This window comes from Scyliorhinus torazame, chromosome 2 (assembly GCF_047496885.1).
Source record: "Scyliorhinus torazame isolate Kashiwa2021f chromosome 2, sScyTor2.1, whole genome shotgun sequence".
NCBI classification, from domain to species: Eukaryota; Metazoa; Chordata; class Chondrichthyes; order Carcharhiniformes; family Scyliorhinidae; genus Scyliorhinus; species Scyliorhinus torazame.
The window spans coordinates 363,053,919-363,074,064 of NC_092708.1; the positions used below are offsets into that span (position 1 = coordinate 363,053,919).

Below are 20,146 nucleotides of genomic sequence, written 5' to 3' on the forward strand. Positions count from 1 at the left end.
GTTTTTCTCGCTTAATACGATTATGTATTCCCTGTACATTCTGGGTGCAAATTTTTAATGTTGCTAAAGCCATTGCTCAATCAGCCAGAGAAAATACAGGATAAAATTTTCACGTCACGTTCAGACGAGTACCAAAACATACCTCCCCCATCTCCAGTCGGGCATGACATACTCCAGATACAGTATAACATCTTTCTCTCAGAAAAAGACTGCATGCACCATTGCAGGATCCAGCTAACAATTCTTCTAAAAAATTTTTTTAGAGTACCCAATTCATTTTTTCCAATTAGGCGGCAATTTAGCATGACCAATCCACCGACCCTGCACATCTTTGGGTTGTGGGGGCGAAACCCATGCAAACACGGAGAATGTGCAAACTCCACACCCACAGTGATCCAGAGCCGGGATCGAACCTGGGACCTCGGCGCCATGAGGCAGCAATGCTAACCACTGCACCACCGTGTTACCCAGCCATCAATTCTTTAACCCAAAAACGAAAACATACAAAAAATTTGGTACACCACTAATTCTAAGGGAACCTTCCTGAACACTTGGGAGGACCTGTAGGGCTATCCCTACAACCATTCCTTCATTGCACTTAGGAGACAGACTCCCCAGAGAAGAGGAGAAAAGATATGCCAGAATGAGAATAGGAGCCAAATGCCCCTCTTGCATTTTGATGCCCCATGAAGACCTAAATCACTCGCCCAACTCACAGCAATGGTGCTATTCATACTTATCATGATTAAAGTAAGGAAGCATAAAGCATAGATTACCATGAAAAATGTATGGATAAGATGATGACGGATATCTATAATGCAGCTCCACTGTCATACCACCTACACAGCATATCCATTAGCTAGAAGGAGCACGTAAATGGCTGTTTTCTATTCAAGATAAATGGAAGTCCCCAAGATTTTCAAGGATAAAACCTTCAGTACAGTACTCAATTGGTAACATATCCCTGCTAACATGATAAATAGAAACATAAGATAAAGTAGGAAGCTTTGTAACCAAGGATAGAATCTGGATTTTACAGTGAGTTGCAGATTGTTACTCCCAAGTTTTGGCTTCCGTGGAATTCAGATAAGCAAAGGCCCAAGCCGGATTGTTGAATGTCTTTACGGAGTTATTGGATACCACCCTCATGGTTCGCATTATAAAGCAGGGCATAATTCACTCTCGTCAGCCTCAAGTCCCTTTCTAACTTCATTGAAGCCTCTACGCTTCGGTTGCGTTTCTGCTCAGAAATCTTGAAAGTAAAAGACCCTCACCCCCTCATTGAGTCAGGTCCGACATGCCACGCTTCTTCCAATACTCTTTGATGATCGCCGAAGTTATGAAAATGAAGAGTTATGGGTTGGGGAATGTTAACTGTCCCTCGGCTCAAAGATTCCAAGGGTTGCAAGCGGCCCTCAGCTGAGGAAGTTGTATTTTTGACAGTCAGGATTCTCTTCTCCATTTCATCGAGCATCTTATTTGTCTTCTGCAACTCAGTGTCTTGAGCACTAAAATTCTGTGCTAACAAGGCGAGTTTATCATCAATGACTTCACTGATATTCGCAGTCATCATCTGCAATGCCTTCGAGGGTGCCGGATCAAGAGCCCTCTCAAGGATCAGATCACCATATCGAGGAGTCAGCTTCACCCGAGTTGCATCTGATTGCTTCCTTTTGTGTTAGGATTCCTCAGCATTTTGTAGCCAATACTTAGCCAGAACTCTTCTAGGGACATACTATGGAGTATTCACTCCTGGATCAGGCAAGTATGTGCTGCGTAAACAGGATAAACGAGTGGATTGGAGGGTGCGTAGCGCCAGAACCCCCACGGAAACGCTGCTATTCCTGCACCTGCATCATGTGATCCCAACAAAATGTTTTAGATATGAAATAGAATCATCCTCTTATATATTCGTACCCAAAGTTTAAAGCAAAAGGCTCTCCATGAAAAAAATCTTAATATTTGTCCAGGCCACTCTTGTAGACCCAACATATGGGGTTTACATCACTGGACACAAATACAGTGACTGAGCAGCTACACAGAATCAGCAACATTTTGACTACAGATGCTGCCCAGCAGCTGTGACCTGCTGCTGGATTTCAAAATAGGTCAGTGCATTACATTCAGCAACACTGCTCTGTCAACTCTGTGTGGAGAACAATCAGAAATAGGGGGGAAAAAATGGTGTGAAAGAAAATGTCTGATTATGATGTCAAAGCAATGAATATGTAAAGATTCATACAAGAATACATTATGTAACATAAGAAAATGTAGATACCATTGTTTCTATGATAATGGTGATGTTCCCCTTCCCATCAGTAAGGGCCACATAACTGCCACCCTTCTGCAAGTGACCAACAGTCTTCAGGTAATGCCATCCTGGCTGAGTGAACTGTGTGGTATGTGCTGCAAAAGACAAAGGTGAATTTAGATAGCACTTCACACACTCAGCCCGGTTCCTTCAAGCTAACCAGGAAACTTGGAGTGAACATGCTCAGATCTGACAAAGCAATGAGTCACTCTTGAAAAACAGTGGTCAGTAGATTGGGTGGAATTTTCCCTTCCACATGCCCGCTGCGTTTATGGTGCAGGCGGCCTGCCGTAGGTTGATGGCGGGATCTTCCAGTCTTGCCGTTGTTCACCCTCACCCCCCCCCCCCCCCCCAAGTGCCCAGGGAACCCATGGCAGGTGGACTAGAAGATTCCGTCAGTGGGAACGGCTAGAAAATCCCACTCATGGAATTTAGCTGCTCATTGTTAAAAGACGTTGTTCCTTTTTATTTAAATTAAACGGTGTGAAAGAATGATATAATAAATCGAAAAGCTAACACATGGCTCATGCCAACAATATAAGTGTTGAAATGACTATTGAAATTTCTCAGGTATCTGATCTGTGGTGTCAGGTTTTCAATACGTTCATTAATGACTTGGCTGAATGGAGAGCCACTTATTCATGCTTGCTGATGGCACAAGGATAGGTAGCACAGATGGGAGTAGAAAGTCACGAAGTCAGATTGAATAAGTAAGACTCGCTGTGGTAGGTGGAGTTCAGTACAGCGAAGTAGCAACTTGCTGATTTTGGACCCAAGAAAGATAGATTATTTTCTAAATGGTGAGAAGTTAGAAGCAAAATCTATATAGCGTGAGTTAAGGAACAAAAAACAGATGCAATTACATTACTTGGTCTGCAGATCAACAACTAGTGTGAAGGATTAAGAAGAACAAATTTGTAAGGAAATTAGTGGTGCAGAAATTTGTTATGTTGTTCTTGGGAATTGAAGATAGAAGTGTTATCAACAGAAATTTAGATGAACTGGCCAGTACAGAGGTTTGGTTAGCTAACAGAAGCAGAGAGCAAGGATAAATAGTCCATTTTCAGATTGGCGAGCAGCAACTAGAGGAGTGCCACAGGGATCAATGCTGGGGCCTGAACTATTTACAATATACATCAATGGCCTGGAAGAAGGGATATAGTCTATGATTGCTAAATTTGCTGATGAAATAAAGATAGGTAGGAGTGGGTTTTAAAGATGATATAATGGACCTGCAAAGGGATATAGATAGGTTAAGTAAGCGGGCAAAATTTGGCAGATGGAATATAAATTCATGAAAATGTGAGGTTTCCCACTTCAGGATGAAGAATAAAAAAGCTGCATGTGACTTAAATGGAGAGAGATTGCAGAACTCTGCAGTACAGCTGGATCTGGGTGTCCTGGTGCATCAATCACAAAATGCTAGTATCCAGGAATAGCAAGTGATTAGGAAGGCAAATTGATGTTGTCATTCATTGCAAGAGGAATAGAGGAATGGAATATAAAGGTCGGGATGTTTTACTACAGTTTTTTAAAATAATCTTTGTCACAAGTAGGCTTACATTAACACTGCAATGGAGTTACTGTGAAAAGCCCCCAAGTTGCCACATTCCGGCACCTGTTCGGGTACACCGAGGGAGAATTTAGAATGCCCAATTCAACAAATAGCACGTCTTTCGTGACATGTGGAAGGAAACCGGAGCACCCGGAGGAAACCCACGCAGACCCGGGAAGAATGTGCGGACTCCACACAGACAGTGACCCAAGCCGGGAATCAAACCTAGGACCCTGGAGCCATGAAACAAAAGTGCTAACCACTGTGCTACCATGCTGCCCTGGTGTTGGTGAGACCACATTTGGAGTACTGCGTACAGTTTTGGCCTCCTTATTTGAGATAAATTACATCTGCATTTCAGAGAAGATTAACTCAAATGATTCCTGGGATGAAGGGGTTATCTTATGAAAAATATTGAACAATTTGGACCTGCATTCATTTGAGTTTCGAAGAATAGAAGGTGATCTTACTGAAACAAATAAAAGATACTGAGGGGTATTAACAGGTTGAATGCGAAGAGAATGTTAGGAGAATGTTGGGGCCGCACGGTAGCTCAGTGGTTAGCACAGTTGCATCACAGCTCCAGGGTCCTAGGTTCGATTCCCGGCTTGGTCACTGTCTGTGTGGAGTCTGCACATTCTCCCTGTGTCTGCGTGGATTTCCCCCGGGTGCTCCAGTTTCCGCGCACAGTCCAAAGATGTGCAGGTTAGGTGGATTGGCCATGCTAAATTGCCCTACGGTTAGGTGGGGTTACCGATTAATGGGGATAGGGTGGAGATGTGGGCTTAAGTGGGATGCTCTTTCCAAAAGCTGTGCAGACTCGATGGGCCGAATGGCCTCCTTTTGCACTGTAAATTCTGTTTCCCCTTTTGGGTGAGACTAGAACTAGGGAACTAAATGAGAAAAAACATTTTCTGTCGAAGGTCGTTAGTCTGTGGAGTTTTCTTCACCAGAAAACAGTGGGGAAGGTACATTGAATATCTTTAAGGCTGAGCTAGATAAATTCTTGATTGACAAGAGCAAAAATGGAAACAGGAAAGTAGAATTGAGGCCACAATTGGATCAATCATAAACTTGTCAAATGGTGGAGTAGGCTCAAGGAGCCGAATGGCCTATTCCTGCTCCTAATTTGCGTCGGGACAAGTGCAAAATACTGCAGATGCCAGAAACAGAATCAGAAAATGTTGGAAATACTCAGCAGGTTAGGCAGCATCTGTGGAGAGAAACAGAGTTAATTTCCTAAACAATGTTTAGGAAGCTGTATGCTTTTACAACTGCACTCTCAACTGGTTGTGCCACCTCCAATGACTTATGCAAATACCACCCAGGACCCTCTGCTCCTGCACTCCTTTTAGAACTGTACTGTTTGTTTTATATTGGTTCTCCAACTACCAGAAAGGGGAAAAACAGGAGGCATGAGGAGGATCTAGGAGAGGCAGAGAGAACAGTATTAAAAAGATGGAGGACAGTATAACATGAAGTGGAAATGATGGCTCAAGTTCACACTGGCAACTAAACTGTGCACATGAAAGGACATGGGAAAATCAGGCTTATGTAACATTGATTAGGAGTATATCCTTGCAATGTAGAATGAATAGAGAAGAGACGATAGGAGAGCGTACAGAGTTAAAGTCACGAGTCCTGTACTGGGTTAATGTTGATGGAGGAAGGTGGTGTCATCATGGAGTATGTTGCCCATTTCATACTTAACGCAGTTATATTTCCCCAAGTGTCGATCTGACTGGAGTTTTGTTCTGAAACAATGGACCTGAATTTCCGTGGACTGGCAATCAGGGTCAGATTGCCACTCCGTTCCTAGTTCCCTACCTGGAAATCCAGCAGCTCCTTTCTTACCTGATCTTGCGGGCAAAAAGTGTGCAGTGGTCGGCGGGGGATATCAGTACCATAGTTACCCAGGAGCTAGAAGGGGTTTTAATTCTTCCAACTTGCCCTGGGTAACTATCCTGGTAAACCAGTCAGAAGAATCCAAAGTTTGAATTTCTTGGGCAATCCGCCAGTCATTACTTACACTTGGGGAACGCTGGAAGATATCCCAAAAATGCACTGGGAAATCTCCCTTGGTTATGACGCTTGGAAGCTCAAAAGTTAAAGGCCATTATCTGTACTTTTTTTCAGATGCTGATAGGACCTATTCTGCATTTTATATATTTTTTAAATTTTGAGACTTTGTATTTGGTTCCTGACCAGGGATTGTGCATCAAGCGCATCATAGACTAATATTTTAAAACAATGCAAAAAATTTACAAAGCAATTGCATCAATTTGTAAATTCAGGTACGTTGGCAGCCTGGGCTTATTTTTGAGCTAATCTTTCAGACACCCTGGGCGAGATTCTCCGACCTCCCGCCGGGTCGGAGAATCGCCGGCAGCTGGCGTGAATCCCGCCCCCGCAGGTTGCTGAAGTCTCCGGCACCAGAGATTCGGCGGGGGCGGGAATCGCGCCGCGCCGGTTGGCGGGCCCCCCCCCCCCCCCCGCTCGATTCTCTGGGCCGAAGTCCCGCCGCTAAAATGCCTGTCCCGCGGGTGTAAATTAAACCACCTACCTTACCGGCGAGACAAGGCGGCACGGGCGGGCTCCGGGGTCCTGGGGGGGGGGGGGGCGGGCGCGGGGCGAACTGGCCCTGGGGGGTGCCTCCACGGTGGCCTGGCCCGCGATCGGGGCCCACCGATCCGCAGGCGGGCCTGTGCCGTGGGGGCAGTCTTTCCCTTCCGCCTCCGCCACGGTCTCCACCATGGTGGAGGCGGAAGAGACTCCCTCCACTGCGCAGGCGCGGGAATGCCGTCAGCGGCCGCTGACGCTCCTGCGCATGCGCCGCCCGGAGATGTCATTTCCGCGCCAGCTGGCAGGGCACCAAAGGCCTTTTCCGCCAGCTGGCGGGGCGGAAATTCGTCCGGCGCCGACCTAGCCCCTCAATGTTGGGGCTTGGCCCCCAAAGATGCGGAGCATTCCGCACCTTTGGGGCGTCTCGATGCCCGTCTGATTTGCGCCGTTTTGGGCGCCAGTCGGCGGACATCGCGCCTTTTCCGGAGAATTTCGCCACATGTCAGGATAATACATGCGGACATTGACACATCAAAATCTACAATCATACGAGTTTTAGCATTGTCATATTTAGGAGTAAACTGGGTAAGCACTGTGTTAACTGGGTTAGATGAAAAGGGTAGGATGACGTTTGAGTAGGATATAAACACGAGCCTAATATGCAAAATGGTCTATTTCTCTGCTATAAATTCTACACAGTTGATGACAAGATATGATTAACACTGGATGTTTGTCAGATTGCCTACCCTGTGACACCATTATTTGGTATACTGAGGACGCATGGTGCATGCTTAACTGCTCCATTATTATTGCATCTGCTATGTGCCACTAGAAACTCTTGGTGAGCTGTGCAATGTTTGTACAAGGTCATTTATCTTACCCGTTGATGATAAAGCTCGAATAATATGATTTACATAACCAGCTTGAGTTAAAATCTGAAGAAATAGTTTTTTTAAAATAAATTTACAGTACACAATTATTTTTTTTTCCAATTAAGGGGCAATTTAGCTTGGTCAATCGACTTAACCTGCACATCTTTGGGTTGTGGGGGTGAAACCCACGCAGACACGGGGAGAATGTGCAAACACCACACGGACAGCGACCCAGTCCCAGTGCTAACCAATGTGTTACGTGCCGCCCCTAGAAATATAGTTTATAACATCTCATTTAACAATTTCCTCAGCCCAAATGTTTTCCCAAAATAAGTTACATGATATAAGCATGTTCAACCAGTTAATAATCACCAATAGATGTATTTAGCTACAAGTAATAGAAATGAAAATGTATTCACCAACTTTTGACTTCTTATGAAAAAGAGCATTGAAATATTTCTCTGTGGATTATGTAGAAAATGTATCAATAAATGTACTCAACTATGTTGATTCAGCTATGTGGAAAACACCAGGGTGGTGGCACTAGGTAAATTGCTTCTACAGAGAGCCAGCACAGGCCCGGTAAGCCGAATGGACCCCTTCTGTGCTGCAACAATTCTGTGATTTTGTGATTAGGTTGGCTAAGCAGGATATACAATTTTTGGACACCATGTAGTTTGAATCTTAATGAATATTTATTTACCTGTAATCCAAATAGGTGACTGCACTTCATAATGTCCACTCCATGGTTCATCTGCAGTCATCAGTCCATCCCGACCAAATGGTAATTCTTTATAGTAACCTGCCACTAAGTTCCATGCGATAGTACTAGCAGAGGAAAATAAATGTATTTGAGACTGAATTTACCACAATCAGAGCCAAATTGACCACCACGACGAACACGGAATAAATTTTAACCTCATGAGATATGGCCATCTCCTCTTTAGGTCTGCGTATAGGCAACATCATAGTTTGGACAGCAAGTATCACATCGATTGCAACTTGAGAGCTTAACTTAACAGAGAAACATGAAAAACTAAGTTGAAAATTGCAAGACTTGGGCAACCTAAAAAATATTGAGAAAGCAGTTTACTTGTTTGGCCTCCCTGTCGTTGTGTGCAGTATCCACTTCTCCAAAACTGGCAACACTGACTGAAATTTATATCAACTTTCGCAACTCATTAAGATTACTTCAAGAGCATTACTCCTCTTGTAGTTTAGACAGGACAGTGAATGCCATGGAAACACACCAGCTCTAAGTTCCCCTCCAAATGATATGCCAAGCAAGTCTGGAGATCTATTGCCCGTCCTTCAGTGTCTCTTTGGACCCCCTCCGTAATAGCATCATGGCAACACCATCATCCCAGGAACTGCAATAATTTAAGAGGCAATACTTCAACACTACATCCGCAGAGCAACGAAGGATGAACAATAACTCCAGCCTTATTAGCATCTTTTACATCCCAAGAACAAATTTATTTCATATGTATTAGCGAGAGGCAGCACGGTTTTGTGAAGGGGAGGTCGTGTCTCACTAACTTGATAAGAGTTTTTCGAAGAGGTCACAAAGATGATTGATGCAGGTAGGGTAGTGGATGTTGTCTATATGGACTTCAGTAAGGCCTTTGACAAGGCCTCTCATGGCAGATTGGTACAAAAGGTGAAGTCACACAGGATCAGGGTGAGCTGGCAAGATGGATGCAGAACTGGCTAGGTTATAGACAGCAGAGAGTAGCAATGGAAGGATGTTTTTCTGATTGGAGGGTTGTGACTAGTGGTGTTCTGCAGGGATCAGTGCTAGGATCTTTGCTGTTCGCAGTATATATAAATGATTTGGAGGAAAATGTAACTGGTCTGATTAGTAAGTTTGCAGATGACACAAAGGTTGGTGGAATTGCGGATAGCGATGAGGACTGTCAGAGGATACGGCAGGATTTAGATCGTTTGGAGACTTGGGCGGAGAGATGGCAGATGGAGTTTAATCCGGACAAATGTGAGGTAATGCATTTTGGAAGGTCTAATGCAGGTAGGGAATATACAGTGAATGGTAGAACCCTCAAGTGTATTGACAGTCAGAGATTAGGTGTATAGGTCCACAGGTCACTGAAAGGGGCAACACAGGTGGAGAAGGTAGTCAAGAAGGCATACGGCATGCTTGCCTTCATTGGCCGGGGCACTGCATATAAGAATTGGCAAGTCATGTTGCAGCTGTATAGAACCTTAGTTAGGCCACACTTGGAGTATAGTGTTCAATTTTGGTCGCCACACTACCAGAAGGATGTGGAGGCTTTAGAGAGGGTGCAGAAGAGATTTACCAGGATGTTGCCTGGTATGGAGGGCATTAGCTATGAGGAGCGATTGAATAAACTCGGTTTGTTCTCACTGGAACGACAGAGGTTGAGGGGCGACCTGATAGAGGTCTACAAAATTATGAGGGGCATAGACAGAGTGGTTAGTCAGAGGCTTTTTCTCAGGGTAGAGGGGTCAATTACTAGGGAGCATAGGTTTAAGGTGCGAGAGGCAAGGTTTAGAGGAGGTGTACGAGGCAAGTTTTTTTTACTCAGAGGGTAGTGGGTGCCTGGAACTTGCTGCCGGAGGTGGTGGAAGCAGGGACGATAGTGACATTTAAGGGGCATCTTGACAAATACATGAATAGGATGGGAATAGAGGGATATGGACCCAGGAAGTGTAGAAGATTTTAGTTTAGAAGGGCAGCATGTTCGGCACAGGCATAGAGGGCCAAAGGGCCTGCTCCTGTGCTGTACTTTTCTTTGGTCTTTGTTCAGAATACTGCAGAGAGATATGCGGTTGATTTCTATTGGCCATATCCACGTATAGCACTTACGAAGTTATATTGCCATTGACATAATTCTGGTTAAGTATTCGAGCCCAGCAGCCGCCTCCAACGTTATCATTAACAGTACTGTAGTCTTCAGATGACCACAGCTTCTTCTGAGTCTTCTTAGCATTTGTGCTAGACAATGTACCAGGATAATGGGCCCTAAGATATAAAAATAAATATTTACAATAAACCCCCAAATTTTGTATTTCACTATTCATCTATTAAAAAAAAGGTTACATCTTCTCATTTGTTTTAAGAAGTAGGGAAACAAACTATTTTAAAAGCTAACAGCAATGTTGGTGTGCTATGAAAATCATGTCCCATCCCACCAATTGCAAGTTGAGAGCTAGACTTAACAGAGAAACATGAAAACTCTAGAAAAACTTTGAGTAATCCAAAACTTAAGCAAGCCAGAATCCAACATAGAAGAATTAAGCAAGTATGGCTCAACATACAATTTGGATTGGATTTATTACATTAAGGACAAAAATAATCACTAGATTACTTATAATCTTGTTTCCATTTCTTCCGACTTCAGCTGTGGACGAGGAAGATGCGCCTTCAGTGATCACTCGATAATGAGTTGTCCACCTAAGAGACGCCATGTTACTAGTCATGGGTTCTTGTGTGGCTGATGAGCCAGATCCTAGAGCCAAATCTTCGACTACACATTTGGCAGGTGTTTCCAGGAGGTGGGAACGATCCTTGGATTCTAGATCACTGGCATTCCTGTCTCAGGCTCCTTTTCCAGGCCTGCTCTTGCCACCGGGTGTCCTCGAAGAATTATGCCCCTTTAATCGGGCGATTCCTCCAATGAGGTCACTTTTGAGCAAGGGTCTCCTAGGCGTTGATGCTGCATTCCTCGAAGAAAGCTTTCAGGGTGTCTTTGGAGTGAATAATAATATAATAAGGGCAGCACGGTAGCACAGTGGTTAGCACTGTTGCTTCACAGCGCCAGGGACCCAGGTCTGACTCGGGTTACTATCTGTGCAGAGTCTGAACATTCTACCAGTGTCTGCGTGGGTTTCCTCCGGGTGCTCCGGTTTCCCCTCTCATGTCCTGAAAGACATGCTGGTTAGGCGAATTGGACATTCTGAATTCTCCCTCTGTGTACCCGACCAGGCACCGGAGTGTGGCGACTAGGGGGTTTTCAGAGTAATTCATTGCAGTGTTAATGTAAGCCTACTTGTGACACTAATAAAGATTATATTATAATCATCAAGAGCGATTGTCAGTGTTGTTTTCCTCTTGGATTTCAACCAGTGGAGATTGTACATTTTTCTGACCACCCTGTAGGTCAGCGGTTTTCAAACTCAGGGTCATGACCCACAGACAGGTTTCAGAGGGGGTTAGGGTGCGATTGGTCATGAGCTTTTAAAAATGCCAACCTCAACGGATCTCTGAGATTGCAAGCCATCCCACGCATGCGTGCCGGATCAAGCCATGCGCAGGCCCAGAGCCCAGTAGGGTGGACCGCCTCCTCCAGATGTCAGTGCGCTGTCCAGCTCCATTTCCCAGCAAACGACACACCCACCTGAAGAGGCGGCAGAGAGTAGGTTACACCGATGACACGTGTATTGGGTGCAAGAGAGATTCCTCCATTTTGCAGCTGCTAGCAGTGCTGGTGTTAACTCCAGCGTCTCCGGTAAACAGCCCATGAAGAAGGTGAACACAGGAACAAAGCAGCATAAAGATGATTACTTGAGGTAATTGTGCAAAGGCAAATCAGGATTCAAAGTTCATGTGTGTTATATGTAGAGAAGCACTGGCTAATGAAAGTTTAAAACCCTCAAAACTTCAAAGTCATTTGATGCCCAAGCATGGCAAGTTAGAGGACAAACCTCTTGATTTAAGATCTCACTGCGTCCATTGATAAAAAACATCAGTTGAAGTCATTATCAGAAATGTAACATTGAATAACAAAGCAGGTGGGATTGCGAGGACCAAGTAGGCTCACCTGTCACATTAAAGGCAAGTGAAAATGGTGGATCACGTAGGCCGACCGGTTGGTTAGTAAAAAAAATGGGTTCTGGGCAAAAAATACGGCTGTAGATATGTCCACTCCACTGGGAAGCTTGTTCTTGACAAGGTGAAGGATGGTGGTGATGCAGATGGGAGAAAAGCCTGGGGTCGAAGACACAATCGCTGCTTGACTTCGGTATTGATCACAAAGTTTTCTGTTTTATTTCAGTCAGTGAGGACTGTTGCCGACATCTTGTCGTGGAGTATTCGGAGGCTGTTGATGAATTCTTCTGGACAGCCGACCTTTGACAGGGTCTTCCATAGCATTTTCTGACTAACAGAATAAAAAGCCTTGGTCAGATCGTTGAAGTGGTTGATGTTGCTTCTGCCATTTTTCTTGAAGTTTCTGAGCAATGAAAATCATGTCCGCTGTTCCATGGTTTGGCAGGAAGCCACATGGAAGTAATTCTGGGAGAAGGTGGCCAGCAAGGATTCGGGCAATGATCTTCCCGGCGATGAAGAGTAGGCAGATGCCTTGGCAGTTCTCATGCTTTGTCTCCTTTCTTGAAGATGGTGGTGTTGACGACATTCTGGACGTCATCAGGAATTTCTTCTCTGTCCCAGATTTACAGGAACAGCTGATGGAGATGACAGGTGATCTCTTCTCTTCCCAAGTTTGAAAATCTTCGCTGGAATCCCATCCTGTACTATGGCTTTTCCATTCTTCAAGTGTTTAATGGCGGCTTCGACTTAGTTCAGGCTTGGTGGAAGCCCAAGACCATCTTTGATGGAGAGTTGGACAATTGGAGATTTTGAAGAAGACACTGTCGAAGTTTACTAGCATGCTCGTCTCTTGAAGCTGCTCAATGTTGATCTCTTTTCTGAGCAGTTTCTTCATTTTCCCCTGTTTCTAATGAAGTTTGATCGACATGGAGGAGATGATGAGTTACTGGTCTGTCCAGCAGTCATCTGAACTGGTCATGTCTTTGGTGATGAGGGCATTCTTCTGTTCTCCGGATCGGACGGTGACAAGAGTCTATCATGTGCCAGTGCTTTGATCGTGGATGTCTCCAGGAAGTCTTGAACTTGTCTTTTTTGCATAACAGTGCATGAATAATGACAAGCCAGTGTACCATGAATTTGAAAAGCAGGAGAAGTCCTTTGGAGCTGCAATTTCCAACTCTTTTTTCCCCCCAATTTCCTTTACAGAGTTTGCAGTGCTTTCCAATCCTGGCATTGAAGTCCCCAAGGAGGATGGTCATATTTTTCTTAGGAATGTTGGAGAGTATGGTGTCCAGGTTGGAATAGAAGTTTTCTTTGGACTCATCATGGCATCAAGAGTTGAGGCGTGGACACTCACGACTGTTGCCTGCTTGCTCTTGGCAAGTTGTAGACGGAGAGTCATGAGGCATTCTTTGATTCCGACAGGGAGCTCAGACAGTCAGTTGATGAATTTGTTCTTGATGGCAAAACCAATTCCATGCATCCTTGGCTGATCCTCGGGATTCCTGTCCAGAAAAATATGTAACCACCTCCATCAGCTACTCTTTGCCTGCTCGTCAAGTCTCTTGCAGGGCAGTGACGTCATTGTTGAAGCACTCGAGTACAGGGGCAACAAGTGCACTTCTCCTTTCCGGTCGATTGTTTTGCTCTTTATCCATGAACATAGAACATTACAGCGCAGTACAGGCCCTTCGGCCCTCGATGTTGCGCCGACCTGTGAAACCACTCTAAAGCCTATCTACACTATTCCCTTATCATCCATATGTCTATCCAATGACCATTTGAATGCCCTTAGTGTTGGCGAGTCCACTACTGTTGCAGGCAGGGCATTCCACACCCTTACTACTCTCTGAGTAAAGAACCTACCTCTGACATCTGTCCTATATCTATCTCCCCTCAATTTAAAGCTATGTCCTCTCGTGCTAGACATAACCATCCGAGGAAAAAGGCTCCACCCCATCCAATCCTCTGATCATCCTGTATGCCTCAATTAAGTCACCTCTTAACCTTCTTCTCGCTAACGAAAACAGCCTCAAGTCCCTCAGCCTTTCCTCATAAGATCTTCCCTCCATACCAGGCAACATTCTGGTAAATCTCCTCTGCACCCTTTCCAATGCTTCCACATCCTTCCTATAATGCGGTGACCAGAATTGCACTCAATACTCCAAATGTGGCGGCACCAGAGTTTTGTACAGCTGCAACATGACCTCATGGCTCCGAAACTCAATCCATCTGCCAATAAAAGCTAACACACCGTACGCCTTCTTAACAACACTCTCAACCTGGGTGGCAACATTCAGGGATCTATGTACATGGACACCGAGATCTCTCTGCTCATCCACACTGCCAAGAATCTTACCATTAGCCCAGTACTCTGTCTTCCTGTTATTCCTTCTAAAATGAGGGATGTACATTCCAGGTTAACTTTGATTTTTTCACTGCAGGAAGATGAGCCTGCTGGATTTGGTTTTCCAGCCAGGTTGGGGACGGGAAAGACCATTTTGAGGGCACCTTTTCCAGCCTTTTCCCCGTGCAGGCTGAGCAGAGTGGACCCTGAAGACGGCTGCTCAATTGTGAAAAAAATCTTCTGAAATGCTTGCCTTTTCCCAATACAATAGCGAGAAAACTGAATCAAATTCCACCGTCTATGTGCCGGTCCGAAACTAGGTACTTCCAAATCTCACGGCCCTGCCCCGTCACCTCTCGCCACAGGCTTACCTGTGTGCAAGGTGTGTTACTTTCCCCTCGGTAGATGCCTGGTGCAGGACATCTTTTAACATGGACATGCCGTTACACATAGTCCTTGACAGAGGGCAAATCCAGTTCAAATGACAAGTGAACCTCAATGACCTGGGGATGTCCCTACTGCTACAGCCTTCATCTCAGCTGTTGATAAAGAGTATCTTCTAACAGATCCACCATTCAGACCTTGTTTTGGATTGCATTTGTCTGGTTCCTCCCCTCTAAACCTGCCAGGAGTTTAAGACTTACGATGGCATTGCTCCAGGGAGCAACAGAGTGTCCCAAGTCGCCACACCATGGTGAGGTCGCAATCCAAATTTAAGCAAGCCAGAATCCTATGTAGAAGAATTAATAAGTATGGATCAACATACAATTTGGATTGGATTTACTACATTGTCAGAACACTCTGGGCTAGTGCATGGTCAATTCCAACCCAACTTGACCTGAGTTAAAACACAGATGAAATTTGATTTTATTTAAAATACCTGAGGTTCTTGGTTGAGCCTAATAAATTATAGTCACCAGGTTTGTAACTTTAAAACAGAAGTAGCCTTTATTATGTACAGTGTACAGTGTCATAATTAAACAGACAAAATGTAACTGACTATCTACTATCCTTTCCCAACACCCCCTCCTTCTAACACCCCACTCTCTACATACACACAGACAAAATCACGAGGGGAAAGGGTGACGGAAAGGGAAATAAAATATTAACAAAAATAAAAGGATAAGGATCTTTAATGCACTGAGATGGCTTCCAGTCAATGTCATTCTGAAGTTCAGGCTTTTGTTTTGGTACTTCATTTCTTCCATGCTCGAGATGATTTTCTCTGACAAGGTTGTCTCCCTTCTCTGTAAACTCAGCATCATTTCAGGTTCACAGCAAAGGGCGTGCTAGGCATTCACTGCTTTCAGAACAACGGAGTAATTACTTCACTTCAGCAAGCAGGAGAGAGAGAGAGAGAGAGAGGAACTGTTCCTTTCACTTCCAAGGTCAAATCACTTTTGCTAAGTTCTCTCAGAAAACCAATCAGTGACCAATGTCAGGTACAACAAGGTTCCTGGCCAAACCACTGGTTGCCAGTCAACCAATTAAACCGACTCCCTCCACAACCAGTTCCTAAGATCCACCTGGTGTTGAACAGTCTAGCCCTTCCTCTCCCAAACACAAAGCCTGGGAACACAGTGTCCTGACAAGCAGGCTGCTTCAACTTTGAGTCTTCTGTTTAATGTCACATCCCGACTATTAGCACACTGACAAAAAACATAAAATAAAAGAATTGGAAACAAAGGAAATAAACAGGAATAACTCTTATAACATTATAGACAAAAACAATCACCAGATCACTTAGCATCCTAATTTCTTCCCATTTCAGCTGTTGCTCAGCATGTCCAGGAAGATGTAAAGTAGGACTGCAGATGCACCCATTAACTGCACAAACGTGAGATAATTCAAACGTGAGATAATTCAAACGTCATATTTCAAATTCCAATATCAATAAAGGGACCACCCAAGCATGAAGAGACTGACTGTATTTTTTTTCTTCCCCAAAGTAGTATTTCATTAACGCTGTAAATCTAATAGATTTTAATACTATGTGAGAATGGAGCACATAAATGCCTACCCTATAATGTTGACCACATCATATAGTTCAGAATCCTGAAGCACAGACGAAGATATTGGTTCCCAAAGATTATCGCTGGCTATGATTTTCACCTGCTCTAGACCCATTTTGTCCATGGTGTATCTCAGCAGCTTGGAAGAAAAAGACAGAGAAAGTCATAGGAAATATTAATGTTTTATCATGCAGTTAAAGTTGAGAATGAAGAAAAGTTTCTAGGACAGAAAATCCAATTAGAAAGTGTCTGGCGATATTGGACTCCCATTTACAGCATTCAAATGTTCCAAAGATGTGGCATTTTGAACAACAATACAAGTGGTGTGAAGGTGCAATGTTCCTTTTCAAATTGATTACACTGCCGGGAAAATTCCCTGCAATGGCACTCACCCTTGTAATTTCAAGCAAAACTGCAAGCAGGTGCACAAGTACAAACAGCCCGAGGTCAGGCATGTTTCCATACGACAGAATGCTGAACACATCAGCATAGGAACAACAGATCAATTATAGCTTTAAAAAAAAAAACGATACATGCTGTCAAAGTTTTTTATCTTGCACTCATCAGGGCAGACACAAGAATGCTAAATTTCAAAGCGGACAGCAATTTATACTGCATAATAAAAGGGGTGCTGACTGGTTGGCAATCTGCGTTGATTCGTCATAACATCATGGCAAATGTACCAGGTAGCTATTACTCCCCCAAGTTTCTTTTTAATTTAAAAAAGGGTCAACGTCTGGATATATCCCTTTTGCCTGCATTTGAATATTCGTGGTGGATTTGGAACCATCCTGGATGTACTAAGAATTACGCCATCAACTAATTTAAGATTATTAGTCGGGCCCATAATGTAGCTCACTTTTCATTACGCTTGCTAGTAGGTACATATATTCATATGCAGGGACCTGTTCTCGGAGGCAAAAGGAATATATCTGGACACTGCACCTTTTATGAACAAATAAAAGCATGGAAGACAATAGCTACCTGGTGCATTCACCCTGGCAACACCTCTAAGAATTACAGCCAACTTGCCAATCAAGCAGCACCCCTTTCTCTTGAAGTTTGGTATTCATGCATCCATCCTGAGGAGTGCAAGGCAGAAGGTTTCGATAGTCTGTGTCTTCTTTTCTGCACTACTCTAGTTTTGTACTGCAAATGACTAGATCAATTATGGTAACTTGAAAGTTGGTAAGACATTCTTGCCTTCTGGAACAAACAAACATTTCTCTGGGGGTGTCCAGAGGCTGTTTACTTCATAGGTCTATTCTCAGCAAAGCACACTCCAAGACATCACACTGCCACTCCTCCCAACACAGATTTCAATGTTTAAGAACAAAGAACAATACAGCACAGGAACAGGCCCTTTGGCCCTCTAGGCCTGTACCAGTCATACCAACCTCGGCCAGAACCCTAAAGAACAAATATGTTCTCGCTCTTTCATCTTTAAACCCTTTATTCTCAACCTCTCTTTGGAAGTTTCCTTTCCCAGAACATAAACATCTTTCTTGTTTTTATGGCTACTACTGTTGGGAAAAATGAACATAATTACATTGCTTTAATCACTTATGACCACTGCCAGTTTTAAACATTCCTTTCATTTCTCTTTAGCAATTCAACAAGTCAACACAAACAAACTTTCTTTATCTTTTAATGCAAATTTCCATCCACGTTGTTTACTTCTCCCAGATCAGCTTTGCTCATTTCCATTTCAAAACACTTGCTTTTACATCTAACTATTTACTGATTTAAACTTGCAATCTGACTGCCTTCAGCTGAAATAAATTAATCTCACACACAAACATACATTGTTCTGTGCTGTTCTATGGCTTGATCTTGGATTCGGATAATGCTCGGCACAATATCGAGGGCCGAAGGGCATGTTCTGTGCTGTACTGTTCTATATATAGCCCCCAACGGCCCACCTCACAGTGAACCACAGTAAGGTTGGAAAAATTGATATTTCTTTACACATACTACTCTTTGAGTGATCCAAGGTAGCTCACAGACCAAAAACAATGGAGGACAGGGGGAAACATCAGTGGCAGTTCTTGGCCTCAGTATTTACCATAATAATAACTGAAATCATTTAGAAGTGAACAGGACACCTGCAATGCAACTAAACAGGTTAAAGAAAGAACACTACATCTAATTATGAAGAAGTATTCCATTTTGCTTTAGAAATTGCTAAGTAGACAAATCTAAAATCTCATAATATAAGCCTAACTCAAATCTTTTTTAAAAAAAAAAAACTGTTGGTCACAAAATTTCAACAATCTAGTTATATGCAAGGGTGTCAGTGGCATGGTAGTAATGTCATTGGACTAGTAATCTAGGGGCCAAGACTAATGGTCTGGGACAAGAATTCAAATTGGTGGAATTTAATTTGATTAATAAAATCTGGAATTGAAAGGTTATCTCAGTAATAGCGACCATGAACTATCAGCAATTGTCATAAAAGCCCATCACGGTGCACATCTGCTGTCCTTACCCAGTATGGCCTACAAGTGGCGAACATCATTATGGTTGACTCTCAACTAACTTCTGAAATGGCCTAGTAAGCTGCTCATCTCAGGCCAATTAGGAATTGGCAACAAATGCTTTGCCTTACCAGCGAAGCCAACATCCTATCAAATACAACAAATACAGGGTTGGCAGAACCATAACTGTTCTCATTTGAGAATATTAATCCAAAATACTTAACTTTGATGTTGTCGTTTGCAGCAATGGGACAGCGCACTCCACCAACCTCAGAAACGATGCCCACAAATATTTAGTGGGCTCTAGAGTGTTGAATTTTACATCCAGCGCGATTTTGAAACAGACACCCTCGGTAGGAGATCGGTGGCATCCCTCAAATATGAAATAATCAAGCAAGCTGATCAGAATGAGGATTCTCATAAAAAGCAAATCAAGATGGGATTTCCCGCTGTTCAGGCCAACAGGATATTCCCGTCCTGCTGACGGTGCACCCCCGACTTGGATTTCCCAGTGGTATGGGGTGGGTTCAATGGGAAGTTCAACTGACAGCGACAGGGCCTGAAGGCCCCCTCGGTGTGAACAGCTGGAAAATCCCCTCTTTGGTTTGCTGTTCGTGAGAATCACACTCCAAGAGGTAAAAAGCACAGATTACAACTAGTTTTTAATCGTTTTACAGGAAGCAGAATTATTGGGGGACACACAAGGCATTAAGATGCTACAATATCAAAAAACGTAGAAACATAAGACCATAAGACATAGGAGCAGAATTAGGCCACTTGGCCCATTGAGTCTGCTCCGCCATTCAATCATGGCTGATACTTTTCTCATCCCCATTCTCCTGCCTTCTCCCCACAACCCCTGATCCCCTTATTAATCAAGAAACAATTATAGAATAATGGAACTTTCAAATATTATGACAGAATAATTCTCCAGAATTGTAAATCTAGTTGCTCAGGGCCAGGACTTGTAATGTTTGCAATGGAACACCCTGTGGGGAAACAGGGCAACACTATTGGCACTTCCAGATTTCCACATTTAACTGCACATGTAGACAGACCAACGATGGTTCTCAACATTCCTCAGTTGGGAGTGGAAAATTGTTCCTCATCGAAATCTAGCCATCATGGAATTGTTCACACTTGACAGGATAGCAAGAAAAGATAAAAGGATCCGGTGTGATACTATGGAATTAATAGCCTGCT

The 20,146-nt window shown here is 43.7% G+C and overlaps 1 protein-coding gene across 4 annotated transcripts in view; it reads right to left on the reverse strand.

The window, feature by feature from the left end:
• The window catches only part of LOC140404363 (galactocerebrosidase-like), a 73,882-nt gene that overhangs the window by 24,469 nt on the left and 29,267 nt on the right, over positions 1 to 20,146 (reverse strand). For 3 of the 4 annotated variants that reach the window (XM_072492811.1, XM_072492793.1, XM_072492819.1), the window contains 4 exons: positions 16,475 to 16,605; positions 10,146 to 10,301; positions 8,004 to 8,128; positions 2,279 to 2,406 (listed from right to left, as the gene is read on the reverse strand). In XM_072492811.1, coding sequence (XP_072348912.1) covers positions 2,279 to 2,406; positions 8,004 to 8,128; positions 10,146 to 10,301; positions 16,475 to 16,605 — 540 coding nt within the window. The remainder of the gene's footprint in view (positions 1 to 2,278; positions 2,407 to 8,003; positions 8,129 to 10,145; positions 10,302 to 16,474; positions 16,606 to 20,146) is intronic. The other variant, XM_072492802.1, reaches the window with a different exon arrangement.